Source organism: Anomalospiza imberbis, chromosome 5 (assembly GCF_031753505.1).
Source record: "Anomalospiza imberbis isolate Cuckoo-Finch-1a 21T00152 chromosome 5, ASM3175350v1, whole genome shotgun sequence".
In the NCBI taxonomy this organism is placed as follows: domain Eukaryota; kingdom Metazoa; phylum Chordata; class Aves; order Passeriformes; family Viduidae; genus Anomalospiza; species Anomalospiza imberbis.
Window position 1 is genome coordinate 39,067,076 of NC_089685.1, and position 22,669 is coordinate 39,089,744.

Genomic DNA, 22,669 nt, shown 5'->3' on the forward strand with positions numbered 1-22,669 from the left:
TCCATCACTTTTAAACATTAGGATTTCAATGATTTTATTACTGTAATGAATGCAGAACAAATATTTACAGGAACAACAAAGAATTTGAAGTCTGGCACATTGCAGAAGTTTCAGTTCTTGGGTAGTCAGATAATAGATCTAAGCTGTGAAGAACTACACAGCTAAATTGTTTTCATACTTGTTGTATTCTTGATTTAATGAATATATTAAGGCAGAATTAGTGCTCCTAAAGAAGCATAGAAAGATAAATTTTTGCTTTTTACTTTGTTGAAGTAAAGTTTTTAATTGCTATCATACTCCTTCTTATTACTTACTTTTTACTGATTTAACTTTCAATAATGTGCAAATTTTTTGCAAATGTGCTACCATTTTTGTAACTTTTAAACAGGTTGCCAAAAATGGAAGACGGGTTGATGATCTCAGTGAAGACACAGATGACTAAATTTTTCCTAAGTAGATTCCAGAACCTCTTAAATTCTAATGATCATTACAACAGCACACAGCAAGAATAGGAGAGATCTAGCTAAGAAAATGATTTCTCAATGCAGATAAAATTTTGTAATATTATTTCTGAGAAATGTTTATCTATTCTACTGATGTTTTTAGGTTTATGACATCCAGCTTAAAATATCTATGACAAAACATGTCCACAGACAGCTTTCCAACTACCTCCATACTAACCTCTAACATTAAATTCGTAATGGTTTCCATGCTATGTTCTTTGTTTTGGAAAGTAAAAGGTAATATTCTTGTGGATGGCATCATAGCTGTTGAAAATAAATCAAAATACCCTGCCCTCCCTCTCCCATGCATCAAGACAGATTAACAGAAAATAAATGTGGATTAATATCATTAATCTATTTAGGATTGTTGTACCCAAAACTGGACAATCAACCTAAAGAAACACCAAAGTCCAAGTTGTACCTTCTAAAATATGATCAAATACATCTATGATCAAATACATCACATTTTTGTCCTTATCAGCTTCTGCTTGTGGATCTCAAATGATTATATTCCATTACTACAATCACAAACTTTATTTTCCTATTTAGAACACTTGATCTGGACCACAGTAGCATCTTTCAATGTGACTCTAAACAAGAGTAAAATTTCAAGTCTCTCTGTAGTTGAGTCCAAATAAAGTCTAAATTTGGCTCTCTGCTTTCTTTACCAAGCTCATTCACCAGAACTGAAAAGTTCTTTTTTTTTCTTGATTGAGAAAAATTAAGCCATCATTGTCAGTTTAAGAACAAAATATAGAGTATTACTTTTCTAGTTGGACCTTTCTAACTTTTGTAGCTTAAGTCCATGAAAACACCACCTAATCTAAAAATATTCCTTCAGCCTGTTCTCTTCTCACAGGTATATTGATCTTCAGCATTCTTCTTGCTTTTGCATGTTAATTTTATGACTCACAAGGCACATCAAAACCTTAAAGAATTTCCATTGTTTTTGATTCTATCTTCCAGATGTCAAAGGTAACAAATGGCACAGTTTCAAAAGTCCTACTCTATCATAATAATTCTGAACATAACATTACACAACTTCTGCATTGCTGTCTCAACTAATAAATAATTTCGATGTTCCTGAAGCCCAACTTTTTTGATTTTAAAATTTTGGTAAATACCTCCACAATACTGCCCACATATATTCCTGCTAAATTAGCAGAATTTGTGTCCATTATCTACAGACACCTTTGAATCATGTTTTTTAAAATGAAGTTAGGATTTAACAATTCAGACTCAAAATTTGAATGGGTCTCCATTTCCATAAATGGCCAAATCTACGTATCATGCTATATACTTAATAGCCTGAATCCAGGTGTTACGGGAACATTGATTTCAAATACTAAAATACTCCATAGAACAGATGATGAATTCATAGGCCAGTACTGATCTGAAGAAGTCCCTCACCAGTCACAAAATGAGTCAGAAAAAGCACTACTTTACATGTTTACTTTGGGTATATTGCAAATTTATTAATTTAAAATTATTTGAGAGGTGTGAGATCAGAATCCATTTCTAAACATACAAAATCCTAAATGACCAGGGACCTCTGCTGCTGAAACTTGAGTGGCCATTTTTTACCCCATTACAGTTTCAGTCTTCAGGCAGTTAAGTGTTCTAGGAATACTTAATATACTTCTCTACATAGTGATAAGACAAAGCAGGATGCCCTTAAACTGAAGGAGGGCAGGTTTAGCTTAGATCTTTGGAAGAAATTCTTTACTTCTTATAGGGTTCCGGTGCCTCCTCACTTTATGAACAGGCTGCCCAGAGAGACTGTGGACTCTCCATCCCTGCAGGTGCTCAAGGCCAGGTTGGATGAGGCTCTGAGCAACCTGGTGTAGTAGAAGGCATTCATTCCTGCCTGTGGCAAGGGAGTTAAACTACATGATCCTTAAGGTCCCTTCCAACTCAAACCTTTGTATAATTCTGAGATTCTATTAAAGCAATGAAGTTATTTTAAGCTTTTGAAAAGCTCTTTTTCATAAACCTTTCCTACCTTAAACCACTGAACTTGTTTTTGTCATCCAACATTGAAACAAATTTCAGTGGAGTTCAGTATCATGGTCAAATGAACTGCACAGGACTATTGGCTATATACACAGCATTTGAGAGAGAGAGAACACAAGATGCTCCTCAGGTTCTCATAAATAGCATATTCTGATTTCATGAACAAAACTCATAGATCCACACAAAGTGGATCTTTTGAAACAGTAGATAAAAAGGAATCTCCATAATTACTTTAGTTTTGAAATGCTTTAGTTTTTCCATTTAGCAATGCAGGTTCTGAGCTTTACAGCCAGGTATGTTTAAAAGGGAAAATACAGAATTTGGGCTCTATTTTCACAACATCTAGGAGTTAATGTACCTATGGAACATACAGCATTATAATCAACATTAGCCATACTTCAAAATAACAAAATAAAAGAAAAAGCTATTTTCAGACTGAAAAAATAAGTTTGAGGGGCAGGGAATGAAATCATCAGCCCTAACAATGCACTTTGGGCTCACCTTGGGGAAGAAAACAACTTTTTTTTTTTTTTTTTTAAACTTAGCACTTTGTCTTCTCCCCCATTCAACAATGTAAACCAAAAAGAATCAGTCAAATTTTCAAGTAGGGCTTTTTTTAGCACAAATTTAACTTTTAAACTAAAGACTGACAACCTCTCAGCTAAGTTTATTTTCTATTTGCCTGGAATTTCAGTGCATTTTATTGCTATTTAAGGGTGAGCTTTCTAGCAACTTTACACAATTGAGTCCTTTAATACCTGTCCTGACATATAAAGAAAAATACTTATTCATTAAAATAAAAAATTGTGGGAGTTATGAGTAATACATATTTTCAACATATTTACAAAATGGATTCTCTCTTTTTGAGACTGCTGAACTTTTATTAATATTGTTGTTTAGCTTTCATTGTTATGGAGAAATACTAATTACAGTGAAATCATCCTCATGAGGGAGCCTTGGAGATCAGACAATAGTAGAAAGTCAGACAGTAATGAAAACAAATCTTGTATGTTTGTGGGTAGGTAGCACAAAGAGCTCCAGCCCTCAGTTACACATCTTTTACACTTTAAGTCTTTACCTCCTATGCTTCAAATTCTGTCAAAGAAAGCTGAAACCTCTTGCTTCTGCAGCTTCCAGCACATCTTGATTATTTTATTCTTACAATCTTGATGTTGGCACTGCTCTCTGCAATCCTGCTTGTATGGTGGAGAGCACTTTCAGACCCTGCATTCACGTCACTGAAGCGCACATAATGAATGACAACATGCAAAAATGACTGCAAACGCTCTGAGTCTGTGGCAGATTGCTAATTTTAAACAGAAAACCTGACAAGATGAACCCCATGGTCCTTTACTCTTGATGGTCTGTGCTTGTGATGACTATTGACAAGGTGCAAGCTATCAGTGATTTATCGACAGGCCTGTGGAGGTCACTTGTGTTGGTGGCAAGGGCGCTGTGGTCCAGGGGCACTGTACAGCTGTGGCAGTCAGCTGGCTGCAGCAGGGCACTGACCAACTGCAGGACCTCCTGCTGCCCATCTGCACCATCACTGAGCCCTGGCTCCGTCTGGACTCGAAACGTTGGGGTCAGCAGGCAGTTTTGTACTTTAAAAGTAGTAATACACTAACATATGCTTCATTATCAATTCTGGACCAAATTGTTACTGTATAAATACCTGTCTTGTGCTATTACAAGTAATCCAGAGCATGCACCATTTATTTTTGTAGCTGCACTTGGAAAACAGAACAGGAGCAATTTAAAGCAGTAGTGCAAGTACTATTGTGAGGAAGAGTACCTGTCAAGATTTTTCATGGATTACCAAGTGCATTTCAGCATGTTTTCTTCAGAAACCCTTATCGAAGTAAACAAAACTGTACTACTTTTAATTTGACACAAAATTTGTATGAAATACAACGCAGTGAAAGAACTCTTTTACAGAGACTAGCACAATAGGAAAACAGTAACAAATATCAATTACATGGTTGAATTACATTGTGTATTTTGACACCTGCTGACTAATTTCTCTTACTTTTCTTTTATTTCCTTACCAAGCTCAACAAAATAGTAGCAAAACCATTATTCTTTCATTATTACTCTAATTAAGACTAGTATTCAAAATCTCCAGAGATCATTGGTAGGGTCTGATTTCCAGCTTGTCAGAGCTGAGGATAGATTTGACAGAGATATTATAATGTTAATTCTTTTCAACAATATACAAGTTATTGAAACATGTATATGTAGAATGCATGTATATATTTAATATTTATGTTAATATAGACACAGATATTTGTACCTCTAAGACTTTGTATAGTTGCTCTTAGTACATAAAGCATTTAATTGAAAAGTACCCCTGTTTAACGTATATAATTCAGTTTGAAAAATACTGCTTAGTTTGAAAAAGAGTGTTTAGCTACTTGCACTGCAAATCTGTTTTCCTCTTTTGGTTACACCAATATATGTCCCTATGAGCAAAAACACTCTTCCCTAAATATTTTGTAGTCTTTGTCTGCATGTTGTCACCTAGAGATTTGAGATTGTTTAGGCTTATTTTGACTGGACATGTCTGTTATGAAAACCACTATTCTGCATGTATATGCAGTTTTATCACATTTTCCTATACAGCGTATCTGTATTAAAATCACCATCTCTGCTACTGATTGTAGAAAACATGAAAATATACGACAGATAGATAGGTTATGAGAAATATCCAGAAAGGAAATGAACCTTATCCTAGAACTACAATTAAATAATATCAAAGCCATGATCTGCATGTACAAACTGAAGGAATCCCAACTTAAGTCTCATTCCCACTCTGTTGAAATTGAATCTCATTAGAGTGAGTAACAGTCTCTATTTAAAGTATTAAAACCAAATGTACCCATTTAATTTTAGTTAAGATCTCAATGCTTTTCAATAACATTCTTATTAGTAGCAATTTTTTCCCCCAGGTTTTTCCATTGAAGATGAAGGATATGGGCTTCTCTGATAAAAATTTTATCTGTTTTTTAATGACAAAGGACATTCCTAGTATGTGAAGCATCTAAAATAATGTTTTTATCCCAGGATTATTGCAGAACGTGACAGTCTTTTCTAATGCGGTGGAATGATACATATGGTTTCTTTTCTTTTTCCTTTTTTTTTGTATATAACCATATATTCTACATGATTAAAGGTGTTCAAACCACACTCTCCAGGTGCCAAGTTAAGCAAGCAGGTTTATTTTCTATAGATTGAACCAAGTCAAATCCTCTATAGATCCTCTTATAATAATTTCTCCTATACACTGATGGTCTGCATTAGTAATAATGAAGATGATTATTTACCAGTGTTGAAATTTCCTAATCAAACCCAAACTATTTTTTACATTTTTGAATTCCAAGTAAAATTATTTCTATATTTATTTATTTTACAGGCATATGTTGGTTCGTTGTTTGTAAGTCTTACTAGTTAATTGAATTATGAATTTGCTGAAAACTCTTAGAGCTGCATGCACACTGTAGGGTTGAGATGATCCAATAGGAAAACACAAATGATACATTTTCTGGTTCATATGTTAATGGGTATATTGATTAATAAATATGAACCTAGCGAAGCTTAAAGTTGATTTTATTTATTGACCCATGTCATCAATTTAAATATTTTACACAAATTCAGCATGTAAGGCCTATCCATACATTAAAAATTATTATGGAGAGTAATAAGCATAGAAGATACTATGATCTTTTTATACTATTTAAAATCTGATTTGAGAGTTAGTAGATGATCTTAACAAATCATCTAATATTTTAAAAAATTTACAGAAAATTGAATAATCTTTCTGAAGAAGTTGAGCAAATTTTAAAACAATACATTATTCCAGCAGATTAAAAGCAAAGGATACTGGGTATGTGTTTTGCATTTTCATCAAGATGGATCTGCAAAAAGATAATTCACCGTAAAGAATCATTTTGTCTTTCAGTCCTATATTGCAAGTCTAATTCTTGCAATAAAACTATCTTCATCTGCTTGAATGTCTCATTTGACAAATGTCAAATGACAAATGTCAAATGACCCCAAAGCTGACACAGACAGAAAGATAATCAGCTGTGTTCTGAAACCTGAATTCATACCTCTAGTGCAGGATAAAATAGCATCCACTTCAAAGTTTATGATTCCCAAAATAACAGATCAAAGAGAAATGATATATTCTTTCTGATGTCTCCTGAAAGACACTCTGTGAATACTGTGAGCAAATTAAACAGTAGACATTAAAATTTTCACGGATATACTTTGAACACGTAACAGTGACCCCTACAATGCATGTCAGCTAAGCACACCTTTACCCACACATTATGTTCTTTAGGAGTTTGATATGTTGAAAGTAAGGCATTTGCTAATTAGACCTTATGAAATCAGATCTGCTGAGAGTTGTATTCCATTGATTTGTTAAGCTCCCTAAACAGATTGCCAAACAGATGACATTAAATCCAAACTGAAATTATCCCGGTGTCTAATCTCGTGCTGACTATGAACAATCCTAAACTAACCATATACAAGTAACCTTCCAATTTCATTAATCTCCTGGAGTTTTCAGGTGTATTGGCAAATGACTGTGAAATATGCTCAACCACACATCTGGCTTGTGTGATCCCTGTGTTGTCTCAGCTTGTATTTCTTTGGCTGCCATGCCATTTCCTATTTCTCCTTTTTTTCTGCTTTGGGTGAGGTATGTGTGATAAATTAGAAATCCACAAAATCTGCAAACTCAGAGCTTTTCTGTTTTGTAATTCCCTGGAATAGAGGAGATCTATTTATCAGTCTCTGAGGTATCTTCTTCAGCTTCACAGAGCTTTGTCATATATTAATATATTTGTTTGCTGTTGTGCAGAAATGTTAGGCATGCTCTGTGAACCCTCTTTACTGGTTAATATAAAACACTGTACAGATCCCCAAAATAACTCAAATAACTAACCTCATGAGATCCAGAAAACTCTCCATACATGCAGATATATTGCAGAGTGGTTGTGTTTTTTGATGATGAATACTGTATCCTACAGTTATTTAGCTGCAGGACCTCATGGAGAGTACAGTCACCTCCTTCCTGCCTGCAGCCCCAGCCTCTCCTCCATTAGGAAACCAGGCATGGAGCTGGGGCGAGGGGACATGTACCCAGTATTTAACTCCCAAACATGGGTTGCAGCTCAGTGAGCATGATAGGATTCAGTGTACCAGAATTTGTGCAGGGTCTCAGAACAACAATTGTGTGACAGAATGTGCACCTGAACAGATGCCACTACAGCCATAAGCTGTCAAAAATCAAATTATGCAATTTAGCCAAGTCCATCTACCAATACTTACGAACCCATTAACTACTGGATTGCATCCTACATTTTCTGCTGTAGAAACAACTAACCAGTCATCCCAGCCAAACTAATCTCTATGCTTTTAGGAGCAAGAATATTCAGAGTATCAGATGAGCCTGAGTCCTATGAGACACTTTACAGAGCTCCTCTGGTAGTAAAAAGAGTAATTGTTGCTTGCCACATCTATTGCACAGGTCACTGTGTACCTGGGCTTTACAGTAATGCTGTCCAGTCAACAACGGTATGAGCCACAGACACCATGAGACAAATTTATTTAAGTGCTACAGAGCAGGAACCATGTTTCAGTATTCTTTTTCCCACAAAATGGCATCCTACTCCTTCACTGGATCTTTGTTGGGAGCATTGCAATGCAAATAATCATAGTAAAAATGTGCAATACAAGCACTTCAGTATTGAAGTCAAGATGCTACTAAATTTCTACTAAATAAATGACTATATATTTATATTTCTGCAGCAATCTGAATTGCAATTAAGATTTGGCCACAGTTTTTAATACATAGAAAAATACAATCGCATCAAAGGCAAAAGTCAGAAGACTTAGGCCACAAGAATTTATAAAATAAGAATATAAAATTTAACTGGAAGAATAGTATGAGTAGTTGTAATAGAATTTGTAGTTAGATTTCTTATTTTTACTTTACAGTAGTAGCACCAAATTTGTTTTCACAATGAGCAATCTATAAAACAAATGCTTTTAAAACACAGACACATGAAAGAATATACTGGAATAGGTTTATACTCATTTTGATAAAGATGCTAATTTTATGGAAAGTTTGTGCTTCAAGGTCTAAAGCAAATGGGGAATTTTTAATCTCCAGTCATCATTTATTCAGTAAAACAAGGCATTAAATCACCCAAGTTTCTGATCATGGGGGACCAAGGTTTCATTAAATCAAATATTTCTGTCAGACATAAAAATGAAGTAGATTTGAAGAGATTTGCAAAAACTATTTCAAACATTGATCTCACTGCTCTTTTAATGAATATTTAAACAATTGCTTCATAGCGGCACAGCAGGTTTGGGAGAAGAGTAAAGAATGAGGAAGTAGCAAGTCACAGTTTGACATTGCTTTTTTACCTTTTGCCATTATTTTACTAAACCTAAATTTTTCTTTTCCTTTAATGCAAATAACAGCTTACAATAGTTTAAGAGCAAAATATGCACACTCATATTGATACGTAGGGATGTGTCATGGCAAAAAACTGAGAGGCTGCAAACAATCTCAGGGTATTTTTAAAATAAGCAGAGAAAAACTCTGCCCTTCAATGATAAATCTGTGACACTGGAATTTATTCTAGTCACACTCTAATTTTATACTTTATATAAAAAACCCCAAAAAGAATTTTACAACTAAATAAAATGAAGAAGAACTAATTAGTCATGACACAAAATTCTGAGGAAAAAAAATCAAAATTGATATGGAGATCCTTAGAAGCCAGAATCTTTCATCTCAGTGCAAGGGTATGAATCCTTCCTTAATGGCAGTAAAACTCTGAAGCAGCTGAATACATTAATACTTGGTATCTTAGAATATTTAGAAAATATAACCAGAAATAACAATTGTCTTTATGACATAACATTATAAAGACTATAAAAAGATATAGAAAGAAATATACATGAGCTAGCAAACACACAATATCAAACATTTTATTAAAACTATTAATCATACTGTCTTTGTGAAGGAATAAAAACCTTCAGTCTTCAGCTACATATTTCCTTAAGTGTTCCATGAACACGTGAGCGCAGACACAAATCCTTTCTTACAAACTGGTATCTTCTAAAGAACATATAGGAGGCATTCAACTTAGACAAAATGACAATGCAAAATGAGAACATGACATTGGTATTTTAGGATTTGTTAAAAGTGGCCACATGCTAAATGGAGAGGAAAGAGAACACAGCATTTCAGGATGTCTTTTGAAACCACCCTAAGACATTTGAGCAGCAGCACATTTCTGCTCTGCAAAACTGTTTGTGAAGAAGACCAAAGCTGGTGAACTGTGTTTAATACATAATTTCTGTATTGCACACACTACACTGTAGTAAACACATAAATAGGCTTAATTCACTAAGATTTTTTATAAAAATATTAATATCTGCAAAATCATTATCTGCTGTCATGGTAGAATTTGTATGTTCTTTTAGTAGCCAAAATCTGAAGATTTTTCTCTGCAGTAGAAGTTTATGGAAGTTGTACTAAGAAAGCACTCTTGCAAATGCAGTAGTGAGCTTCATCTCAATATGTCAATAGAAATTATTGCTCTTCAGTTGCTATCCAGAAAATGCATTGAAATTTTAGACCTATTCTGCTCTATTTTAGTGAAACATGAAATTAGTGAAAAAGGGTTATGGCAATGCCATAATCAATCCTGCTGCTCTCAATATTCACAAAGGATTTTAGTGGTTTTTTTTTCCTCTGAGAACTCAGATTAGAATTGAGGACATAAAATGGAATAGCTATGGCAACTTAGCTGACTATTTCTTGTGCTTAGTTCTTTTTCACTTTGTAAAAAAATTAGGCAATGAAGGCTGTAGTGCTGCTGTATTAATTTTCAACCTCTTCAATTGCCATGGTACACATACTAATTGAAATATGTAGAGAAATAAATTAATGCTTTAAAGCATGTAGTATAAGAAATAATTACCAAAAAAATCGTCATTTTGCATCACTGCCACATTTAAAACTTGAGGGCAACGATAACTTTCTGCAGAGGTAACATTTAATGAGATGGCTAAGGTTAAAGGCAGATTAAAAAGCAATTATAAATAGCATTTAAAATTACATTTCAAATCAAGATATTTTTAATTATGTGCAACTTTGCAGAAAAGATATATTTTGCTACATTTACATAGGCATTTAAAGTAAAGTTCAGACCACAAAGAATATCTCTTCAGAGTCAGACCTCTGCAAATCTATAGCTTATAAAGAAATAAAAAAAAAAAAAAAAATAACATGTAGAAGTTAGTTCAGAAAGCAGTAGCTTGCGGTGGCACCATTCTGAGAAAATATGGTGAAAGAAGGTACTATAGAGGAAGGGTGTTTCACATTCTTTGAAAAAAAAATGTATGCCTCAAATCACCAGAAACAGATATAAATCATCTGCCTGGCCTTCAGAGAAAAAAAAGGTCCCTGAATTTACCCCAAATTTCATGCCAAGTTTTGATAGCAATAATTTCTAAATTCTGGATTGATGAAATTTTGTGTAAATCATATGTTCAAGAAATGGGCATCTATTTTTTCCCACTAAACAATTCCTTTTACAACACTTTTACTCCAAAAATCACTTTGAATTGTATTTACACGGAAAGCCTAAGGCCACCAAGAAACCCCTGTAAAAAATGCCTTAACCTAACTGGAAATGAAAAATCTAGGCATAGAAATATGTTTTCATATGCAACCATGGGTAAAAAGACATTGCACATTTAGCTAAGCCTTCACTTTGAAATACATATGCATATTAACTAGTACAGAACATTTCATTAGCAGTACTGATATCACAATCATGTCTCCAGCACCTCTCATGGTCAGAGCCAAAACTGTCCTCAGCTGCAACAATTTTACTGCATTTTTTACTGTGCTCTTGATTTGCCCTGAGCAGCAGAAGTTTGGCAATTTACATGGTATTTGGCAGCTCTTTCCTGATTAAGTGTATACATTTTATGCTGTCCCTGGTATGGAACATAAAGAATCAGAAATTTCAAACCATCTTCTCTTTTCAGTGATGTAAATAATTTATGAATGCTTTCATAAATGCTGTAAAATTAGCATAAGGGTACCCTAATGAATAAACTAACCCATTGTCAGGAAGAAACCCATGGAGAATGTATTCAGTTATATGAAGCAGTGAGCTATGATCCAAAAGACCAGCAAGATCTCTGAGAGTTCCAGGAGTGAAATTTAGCTTCAAACTCAAGCAAACTTTTGCAGAAGCAATTGTAACAATGAGGCTTTAAAATGAAGCCTGAGCGTTTTAAAATATAGTCTATGTGTCAGTTGACAGAGGCAATATAATGTTATTTGGCATTTGGAAATAGCATTGGCAACTGGAACAAATGCTGAGGAAAAGCATATGGTAGTACAGTGATATATACATTCAAATCAGTAGTTTCTGCAATTTCATATTCTGCAGTCCCAAAGTTTTCTGGGTTCCTAAAGTTCCATTTATTCCTTTGAGGTAATAAATGTAAGTAAGGCTATATTTTTTATGCCACAGTTTCTACTAATGAAGAAAAATGGAAAAGCCAGCATTTTAACTGGAAACAAAATAGGGTTTTGGAATGCCACTTATCATATGATTCTTATTAACACAGGAAGATGTTGCAAGAGATGGCTAATTGTTTAAAATGAACAGGAGAAAATTTATGGGCAAATTAAGCACAGCCATTAAAAAATAATTCCAGTATTGTACTAATTATATATAATGTTTGATTAAAAAAAAAAAAAAAAGAACAAAAAAAACTTGGAAAAAAGCTTTCAAGGTTTTTTGGTTTGGTTTTTTTTAACTATTTGTTGAAGGCTCTGGCAAACAGGGAGATCTGTTAATGGAAATTGCAACAGTTGTCATTTAACACTGCACATTGCTGCAGAAATGGATTTAAAAGTGCCACTATGGGTCATGGTCTATAATCTATTTACTCTTGAGCTGTGGAAGCTGCTAGTACTTGGGTTCCTGGGAACATATGGCAGTAATGGCTAACCTTGGTGTGTTTGCACGTGCATAGTTTAGCATACTTTTAACAAAGACTCACATTTGTAACAGTAATAGGAGTATCTCTAAAGCAGTAGAACACAAGTAGTTATCTTGTCAGTATCTTCAACACTGAAGTTAATTCCCATTAAGATCATGAATGACAAAACTGTGAAGATAAATTCACTTCTCTTGCAATGAGACTCATTCTTCTCAAATTGGTGTGTAAAAAGGAACCTAGTTAGCAGATTGTTGTTCAACTTTGCAAATATTCATACACTCACTGAAAAACTTCACATTTCCCTTGAAAAGTATTCATAGAATAATATAACACAATTATACCACCAAGCTTTGTTATTGGATGTCCCACTTGCAGCTTGTCTAATTGCTAACGGCAAATTATAACTCAGCAATAAAATTATTTGGGGAGACCATAGGTTATATGGAGGGAGAACCAGGAACATTTTAAAAGCACCTAAGGGGTAGGCAAATGTAGCTATGTTTTACAGTAATTTAAATTAAAAAAGAAGGGAAATTTCTCAAAAAAATTGTTAACAGTATCTTCTATTCATCTTGTCTACAACAGATAATGAAGAGGACATTTCTTAGTCATTAACAGTCGAGTAATGGCTTTGAGTGTAAGCAGAAACAAAAAAAAATGCAGGATGAATATGGAATTTTATTACTGCAGTTATCTTGCACCTGTCTGCACAAAAACTCACTAACAGCAATTCAGTTTGCTACAATGTACAATGCCCCCCTCCACAATCACTAATCAGCTGCAGCAAAATAAAATATACAGTCAAATAACCTTTTCCCCTAGGAAAACATATATTTAAAGAATATTTAATCCACTCTTTAATAAAATATAAGCTTTAATAAAATATAAACTCATAAGATGAAACCCCTTCTCTATTACCCTTGTGTACCTCATGTGAACATTAGCTACACAAACTACACAAGCTGAGTTCCCTCAACAGGTCCAAATGCCCACCCCAATTGCTCTGGAGTTTAGAGTTCAAGGTGTGTTACAATTGCCTATCCAATATTAAATGCTTTGCAAGACTCTGTTAGCAATTAGAGCTGAAATCAGCTTTGCCAGTTACAGACTATTTTACTCCCTTTGTTATGTATGTAATATGCCACAAAGACTGTTAAATGAGAGCTTAGTTACTGCCTAATGATGGAAAACTGCAGTTGTTCTCTCCCAGTTTTGGGGCTATTTTAATATGAGAACATTTTCAACAAGTACTCAGGAGTGCCTGCAGTTTCTCACTGTTGCTGTGTCAGAGCCACAACCACAAGTTTTAAATAGCGGGAATATCTTTATATATACATTTCTGCTACGTTTTATCTGCTACTTCTCATATGCCTAAACATAATTTTTTAAAATATTTTAATAATTTACTGTCATCATTTTTGTTTAGATATAATCCTGAATATAATAAACTCTTTGAATGAGAAAATGGATATGAAAGAAAATACTAATTCTCATGGGAGAACAGACATCAAGACAGGACTACAGAAATTACTGAAAACTATATATTCAATTCCCCTAGAAACTCAGCCCACTTATTTTCATATATAGTACAATAAATTTGTAGTGTTTTATTGCCTGTGTATTCACTGTGGAATTTAGCATAAAACTAGACTTAAATACTGCTGTGCTCTAATTAATTTTGACTTACTCAAATAACTAATTGTGTAAAAATTATCTGAACTCTTGTTCAAATGCATAACTGTTTGAAAATAATCTGCTTGTTCTCTTCCACATCTCTTTTTATTTCTCTCTTTTTTTCATTATTATTTAATTGAAATTCAGCTTTAACAGTCCCTCAAAGGAAACTGAAGTAACAATATACAGATTGTGTTAATGGTCACGTTATGCTTGATTGATTCAGTGTCCTTCTAAATGAATTCAGTGACATGTAGACACAATCATTGTTCAACAGTTCTAAGTATTTGGGACAAGAAAAGCTAGGGAAGCCCTATTTTAATTTAATTTCATTGTGTATGCTTTTATTCCTTAATGTCAAAAAAGTTTCACTAAATTTTTAAAATTCCAAATAGCAAGGCAATTCTCTAAATACCTGGTCCTATGCCCAGTGAAGTGGACTTGGATTTAATTGGATGATGAGCAGGAGGGATTGGAGAAGTGCTATGTATTGCAGTTGGGGCTTGACTGACCAAAATGACTGCTTGCTATTTAATAAATCCTAGTGCAAATAACAGAATACAACATAGTGTAACTATGTTATTTTTAACACAACCTTTCTGGATCCTTCTGAAAGAAGAATCTTATTTTTTAACAGATAAAGTGTAGTTATTTCAGAGAGCCAAGAGATGAATAAAAATTATCATATTAATAGGTTTATAGTTTATCATACTTATAAAAAAGAAGTACTAATATCTTAATTGAAGATCCTGCTTTTAAGAAGTAACTTTAAGAAACTACTTTTTCCAGTTTAAATTAGTTAAAAATCCTTTAGGAGTCTCTACTTGATTACACATTATTCTGAATTATGGCTATTCCACTTTTCAAGAATTGCTTGATACCATTTGAGTTTTTCTGTGGCTTCTTTCAGTTTCCATCTGAACCCTGAATAAAATGATACCACAAAATGGCCTTAACCCAAAATAGTTTTAATTTAACTTGCTTATCTGGCTTATTTTTAACAGTGTTTAAATCACATGTCAGGTAGGTTCAGAACATGAGGGAAATGGTAAAGTCACCCGCTGACTTCATTTTTCACATTATCTGGCCTCAAAATAGCCTGTCTAGGGTGCAAACTTTCTTTCTATATGTGTGTAGCGTACAGCTATTCAATACAAACATGTTTTGCTGCTCACTCTTTCAAACAAAAGAGAACAGTCTGCAAACAGGAAAAATCTCTCTTATCCAAGCTCACCATAGTTACATGGCACCATAGTACACCATGATACACTGCAGTTAAAAGGAAGAGACAAACCTACATTTCACAGTCATCCATAATCTTTCCTTCATCATTGTTAACATTTATATAACCAGTATATATACATGTGTTCTACTTAAATTTATAGTAAAATGGAAATTCAGGTTATTGAATTCTTTACAGTATCTGACATATCTGTTCATTCACTCCTTTTTCAAGTCCAATAAGAAATTTGGGAATCTGTTACTAGGTCTTGGATTTTGGTTTGCTTGCAAAGGAAGAGAAGATGGAAATAAATTGGTAAACAGAAGGTTGTATTAATCTTACAATGACCTTAAAGAAGCCTTACCAAGAAGGTTATTCAGAATGTAATTTTTCTTTAGTTTTTATTTCATTTTGGTATTGTTTCTTTGTTTGTATTGTTGGGGTTTTTTTCCTAACAGTTTTGAAGAAAGTGACAGGGAACACATGGGACAGAGTATTAGAGAAATTTAATCTCAAAAGGGGAGAAAGTGTTTTATGTTACCTCCTGGTTAGCAGCAGCTAGTTCTTCTTCCAGTGCAGAGACTCTTTCTAAAGAAACCCTCAGTCGTTCCCTTACCTAGAAGAAAAATCAAAATATGTGCAGTAACGTAATTTCTATTAGTCTTTAAAGATTATATCATCCGCCATATGCTCTACTGTATGCACTGCCACTCCATTTGCAGGCATGTGTGTTGCACCCTTTCATGAGACATATTGTGTAGTAAACATTTAAACCTAACTACAGGAAAACTTAACCCATTAAAATAGGTGTCAAACTTTAAATGCCACACTGCTGTTCCACAGTCTGCCTGTAATTTTATGGAATACACAGCAAATGAAAATATTTTAAGACCACATTAGGCATAAAAAGAAAACTTTCACAGACATATTTTACAAAGGATAAAGAAAAAAACATTTTCAGATGTTTTAAGTTCACTCCATGGAAGATAAGTAATCTGTTTATAGTAACTGAATGCAATAAATTTATTGAAAAATAACTTGTAGCATTGCCTTCAGGCCCATATACTAGAGATTTTTTACATCATCATGCATTTGTTTCAGTTTTGCAAAAAGTCATAAACAGTGTATACTCTCATAAGCAGAAAATTCCTCAGTGTTTGCAACAGTTTCATAAATAACCTATTCTGTTCCAAGGATGAATATGATCTCAATAATTATTATTATTACCAGTATTTTAATTATTGCTAATTATTGATTATTAATACTTAATACTAAATTAATACTAAATGTGTCTGAAGACACAATCACAGCTGATTTGAGTGCTCTGGCTCAGTGTCAGCTCGTGTAGCTCATGTAACCTAAGCCAGCAATGTAGCGCAGTCTCCCAATACAACCAAAGGTAAATCAGACCTGAAGTGACCTTCAGTGCTGTGTGTGAATCTCTCTCCTGACTGTTAAGGGACACTGTGACTATCCTAATCTACAGAACTTCATTAGGCACCTCCAATAAATGAGTTTATAACCTGGCTAATCAGTCAACACTCAAGGTATACTTTACATGTTCCAGCTACACTGCAGCAATACTGTTCCAGCTGCTGATGCAGAGATGTTTAAGAATATCAGCAATGTTTGTTGGGTAAGGTAGCATACTCTATTAGACCAAGAGATGTAGCTGGAAAATAAAGCAAAACAAAATCAATCTTTCATTTACAAAGAAACATGACACGTTTTCATCCTTGACAAATACAACCCTAAAAGAGTTGCATATGTCCTAATGCTTTCATATTATTTCCAGTGATAGCTCTTAGTCTAATAAATATCACCTTTCCTTACACACTTTGTTTTTATTTACTACTGATAGAAATGAGATTTTGCAAACAGATCTCTATATCCCAAGAATGGATTAGACTTTAGTAGATGAAAATTGGTTGCAAGATTATAACACAGTACATTAATTTGACTTTAAACTGACTAAATCTAAAGATGAAATACATATTCAGGGAATGACCATTTAAAAATAAGATTATTCACCCTTTCTAACAAATGCAAATATGGTTTTTATGCAGTACTTTGAGGCTTTTGTTCCTCTTTACATAGTTTATTTAAAACAACTAGTGAGAGGTGTAGACCTGTCTTCAAGAGGGCTGATTTTGACTCCTCTAACCACAATGGGAGCTGGTATATAACAACTTCTTAACAAAAAAAACCTCAGATAAGTTTAAAATAAAAACATGGAAAAATTACAATCATGTTTCTGGCTTCAATCCCTTTGGCTGTAAACTCTGCCTTGGGACAAGATTGAGAGAAAATTCACAAGCAGGCAGTTGTTAAAAGTCAACATGAAATACAAAGAGTTGTCAACTTGAATTTTTTTCAGCAACCTCCATGTATTCAAGCCCAAGTGTTTTATAAAGGAAAATGTAGTTTTAAAAATACATTATAATATGTCTAACACTGACATTCACTTTGAATGGTGCTAGAATTTGCAAACCAACTAGGCCAGATTACTGAGGATGTCACAGCTCTACAAGAAGCTGGAATCAGAAGAATTATCCCTAAACTTTACATCCTGTGGCACTGTAGAAATGAATCCTAGTGGATTTTACACTGCCATTTTAGAGTTTGTAAACACTCCCTCTAAACAACAGACAACTCTGGAGACACAATTTTTACATGGCACTTCAGCAAAACTAGGTAGAGGATTAATGCTTCTATTCTGACTATCGAGCTATTATATTCAAATACATTTCTTTTCATTCTTGGCCTATTGTCGGAGACAGTACTGAACATTACCAGTGTAAGAGCAACAGCTGGAAGTTGTTTCCTTTGTCCTGCCTTGCCTTATCTTACCTCGCCTTTCTCCCATGTCCATAGTTAATACACTACCTTTCTTTTAGAATGACCTAACCAAAATTGCAGTCTGATGGCTTCTATTCGTTCTCTGAATCTAACAGTTGCTAAAGGAACTGAGAACAACTCTGCCTTGGCACAGAAAGTCTTATTCCCTTTCATCTGACCAGTGAACAACAAATTCAGATTCACATTTGCCATAGTGACATTGGAAAGGCTGCAATTAATTCTTCACTTTCAAATATAAATAACAGCTGTTAAAGTTGAGGGAAATCTTTGATTCTATTAGTAAAAAAATAAAGAGTTACATCAACACTCTGATCTGAAGGAGAAATCTGCTCTGGTTTATAACCCAGAAGCTGTAACATTATTTCTCATTTTACATTTCTTTCTCAGCCATACAAAAATGTATTGCAAAGCATTTTTATTGGATTCCATATTCAAATTTATGTTTACAGCAAAAAAATAAATCCCAAACAGAACCATCCTCATTTCTGAGAGATGCAGGAAAGGTTGTTTTTCTGGGTCACTGTCTTGTTAAAGAAAAGGAAACTGGAACAAATGCAAACTATTTTTATCTGACCATTTTTGTTTGGGTTTTTTTTCAAATGATAAATGCCAATTAGTGATTGGCATACTGTTTTCTATTTTCTGGAAGTGACAGTAAGTGAGTAACTATAGTTAATAAGAATTATCTTAGTGAGATCATGTGTATCACTTCAAAAGTTACTCTGCTTAAATTTCATATGATTCTTCAACGTATTTCTATTTTCTAGGGCACATGACAGAGCTTTACTAAAAAAGGTTTCACAAAGTAAGACTAATCAGATGTCAACTGATCTAACAGAAATGCTATCATAAACATTTTAAAAGGATGAATACCTGGAGAATAGAAGGCTCTAGGGAGAACTTATAGCACCTTCCAGTTTCTAAAAGGGTTTACAAGAGAACTGGAGAGGGACTTTTTACAAGGGCAGGTAGTGACAGGACAAGGTGGAAGGGATTTAACCTGAAAGAGGACAGATTTAAATTAGATATTAGGAAGACAATTTTTACTCTGAATGTGGTGAGACACTGGAACAGGTTGCCCAGAGGAGCTGTGGATGCTCCATCCCTGGAAGTTTTCAAGGCCAGTTTGGATGGGGCCTGGCACAACATGGTCCAGTGAATGGTGTCCCTAACATGGCAGGGGGTTCAAATGAGGTGATTTTTAATTATTTCTTTGTAACCAAAACCATTTTGTGATTTTATGATTGTAGTGAAAAAGACAGCAGAAAAGAGTTGCTCTCTCTATGTTAGAGGGTGTATCCAACATATGCCCAGATGACTGGGTATTCTTCTGGCTTTTAAATGCAACCACATTATCTTTAAATGTAACATAGTCAATGTCATGTTAGCACTGCTGTCAGTGCAAAATATCACCCATCTTTCTCTGTCTCCTAGCAACTGCTTCCCACTTTTTTGCTTGCTGTCAAATTCTTTCTTCATTCTCTTCAGATCTGCAGTCCATACAGAGCTTAAAAAAAACCCACTTGCACACTGGAATTGAATCAATTTTTTCCATGAACAATCTATTGAATAAAAGTTACCTGGTAGTGAATAAAAGGATAGTGACCATGCTGACACGAATAGGCAAATTTTGCATGCAATAATATTAAGTATACTTTTCTGCCATTAATCTCAAGAGAACCAGTGAGTTTTAGATTCTTAGCTATGACAGTAACATCTGGTATCTGCTTTCCACTGTCAAGATCAACTGGACACTTTTCTTACAACACTGATCAAAAACTGGGTTTGGAGAAGTTGCTTCTTTCTTCTTTCTAAATGCACATTTTAAAAGTTGAACCCAAAGTTTAAAGCAAAATAGGAAAAATATCTGCAGGACAACAAGCATGTTCAGATAGATATTAGAAGCCAAACAGAACTATAGAAAGGCACAACTAACATAATATTTTTTCTACCTTTTGTTCTTCCTGAATTGCATATAAGGACTATGTATTTCCTGACTACTCAATGTCTGTTCTAACCAGAAAGTTAACATGAGCTTCTATTTTTCATTCAGCTTTAATGATTTCTAGGAAATATTGTCTTCACTTGCTTTTTTATAAACAATTCCATGTATATTCATGTATAATATCACAAAATATTTAGTAGTGCTGTCTTACATTAGTTCCACAGCTTTTCATTGCATGAAAAAAACCCACAACAAAAGTATGAGCTACTTAGCAGCAGCAAGATAAATGTTTGAGATCTGCAGCATTAAGGACAGGGTGAATAACTGAAGGGAGGTTTCCACTCTATAAATACTGCTGCAAATTTCACCTGACTTATGCAATAGCAAAGGCTATAAGAAATATTAAGTCAGAATTTCACAATAGTCCTAGGCCAAATCACTCCTAAGTTCTAGTGTTTAAAACTTCACAATTTTTAACAATGCTCGTTGTCTATGAGATATAACCTAACCTTACACTTAGGTAAAACAGTCACTAAATTTAACTTCTCACACAATGAAAATTTAAAATTGCTAGCAGAACTGCCCATGTGCTTTGGTTTTGTATTTCCAAAAATGTTAGCATAATTAAATATACAAAACTTTTTGAAAATATGTATAGTTTCTGTCAAAATAAATTTAATAATAATAATAAAAAAATACAGTTTGTGTGGCATCAATTTCATTTGCTGTGATACAACTTACCCAAGGAGACACAATAAGATTTTTCTAAGGGATGCCTATAATGGTAAAAATCTCTAATCTAAATTAATTCTGTCATTATCCCCATGCCCTCAAGTGAATATTCTCACAAAATGCATCAAAAGTGCAGAAACAGTCTGTGAAGACTCTTTTTTGGCACTACTAAGATCTCGTACAGATAACGGGGTAAGACTAACAGCATACTCTTACTACTTCCTACAAGGTACCTACTGGGTTCAGCCAAACAGTACTGGCTCTCTCAGATGGGAAGCTCATGACAAGCTTCATTCTCCAGGCCTGTGGCATGTGGATAATGAGAGGGATCCTGAAGGAGCTGTCAGACTCTGAAAAAACTGCAATGACAGCCACGTTTTCTCAGAACAATGCAGTTACAGCTGGGATCTCTCTGTGGTGATCTATCATTTGGACAAAAGGTAAAGGCAGAGCCCAGACTTCAAGTAATAGCTAGAAAGTCAACAGAGTTTGAAATAAGTTAAGGTATCATTCCTGATTCTTTTTATACTTAAGCAGGCCTGCCTAGAAATCGATATCTTTTATTTTTCACTTTCCATTCTCTTAGTAGTTTTCATTGCATTTTCCTATAGTAATGAAGATGGTTTTGTAGTTCTTGTACAGTGCACGTAGCAATCCTTTCATGATCAGTCAAGTTTTGTGGTAGAGCTGGTTGCAACACATCAAGATGTTTTAGTGTAGGAAGTGAAAACACGAACAAAAATTGCATTTAGGAAGAATTTTAAGATTTTCTTCATATTTTTGTAAGTTTAAAGGGCAAAACTTCTCATGAAAATATTTTGTTATGCTTTTCCAATAATTTAACAACTACATTGATAGTTTCAGTGTCAACATTTTTTGTGAAGAAAAATATTAAAGAAAAATTTGCATTATTCATTTGCAAAGGATCATGATACATTTCCAGTACACTTTTGAAAGTTTCTATTACTCTTTATCCATTAACCTACTTCAGCTTTTTGCACATTTTCTGATGAGGCACTGTTTGTTTTGCTGTGGTTTTTTGCCTCAGTTTTACTGTGAGATTCTGCCTGGAGGTCCCCTCTGAGCACAACAGCAGAGTCTGTGTGAGTGAAGCATAACCCACAATACAGGAAGACAAGACATACATAAGTCAAAGGCAGTAGATTAACTCCATCCACGGATGCCAAGAGACTTGTTTATTTTTGTTAAAATAAAGCCTTTTTCAACTTTGAAAGTAGCACAATTCAGGGAGATTCCTGATGAGTGGAAAACTCATAAATGTTTTGTCCTTCTTCATGAAATACAGGAGTTATCCTTGCAAGATCCATGAAAGTACAAGCTGACAAGCTGGCCAGTGTAGGGAAGTTTATAGAGCAAATCTTCCAGGAAGCATTTTCAGACACATAAAGGACAAGATGGTGGATGGGGAGAGCCAGTATGGCCTTATCAAAACAAAATGATACCTGGCCAACCTTACTCCCTTGTGTGATGAGAGGACTGGCTCCATGGATGAGGGGAGAACAGAGAATGCTTTTTGTCTTCACTGAGGTTTTCTCCAAGATTTTCCTTTTATCCCTAGAGAATTGGTGAGATATGAATTGGTGAAATAGATTCCATGGTGCACCAGAAATGGACTAGACTGCAAGGTTCAGAGGTTTCTGATCAGTG

General features: G+C 34.3%; 1 protein-coding gene across 7 annotated transcripts in view; it reads right to left on the bottom strand.

Moving 5' to 3' along the window:
• PPFIA2 (PTPRF interacting protein alpha 2) overlaps positions 1 to 22,669 on the bottom strand; it is a 286,450-nt gene that overhangs the window by 78,779 nt on the left and 185,002 nt on the right. For 6 of the 7 annotated variants that reach the window (XM_068190314.1, XM_068190312.1, XM_068190313.1 and 3 more), the window contains one exon: positions 16,007 to 16,081. The exons of the other annotated variant lie outside the window; for it this stretch is intronic. In XM_068190314.1, the coding sequence (XP_068046415.1) occupies positions 16,007 to 16,081 (75 nt within the window). The remainder of the gene's footprint in view (positions 1 to 16,006; positions 16,082 to 22,669) is intronic. 7 annotated transcript variants of the gene reach the window in all.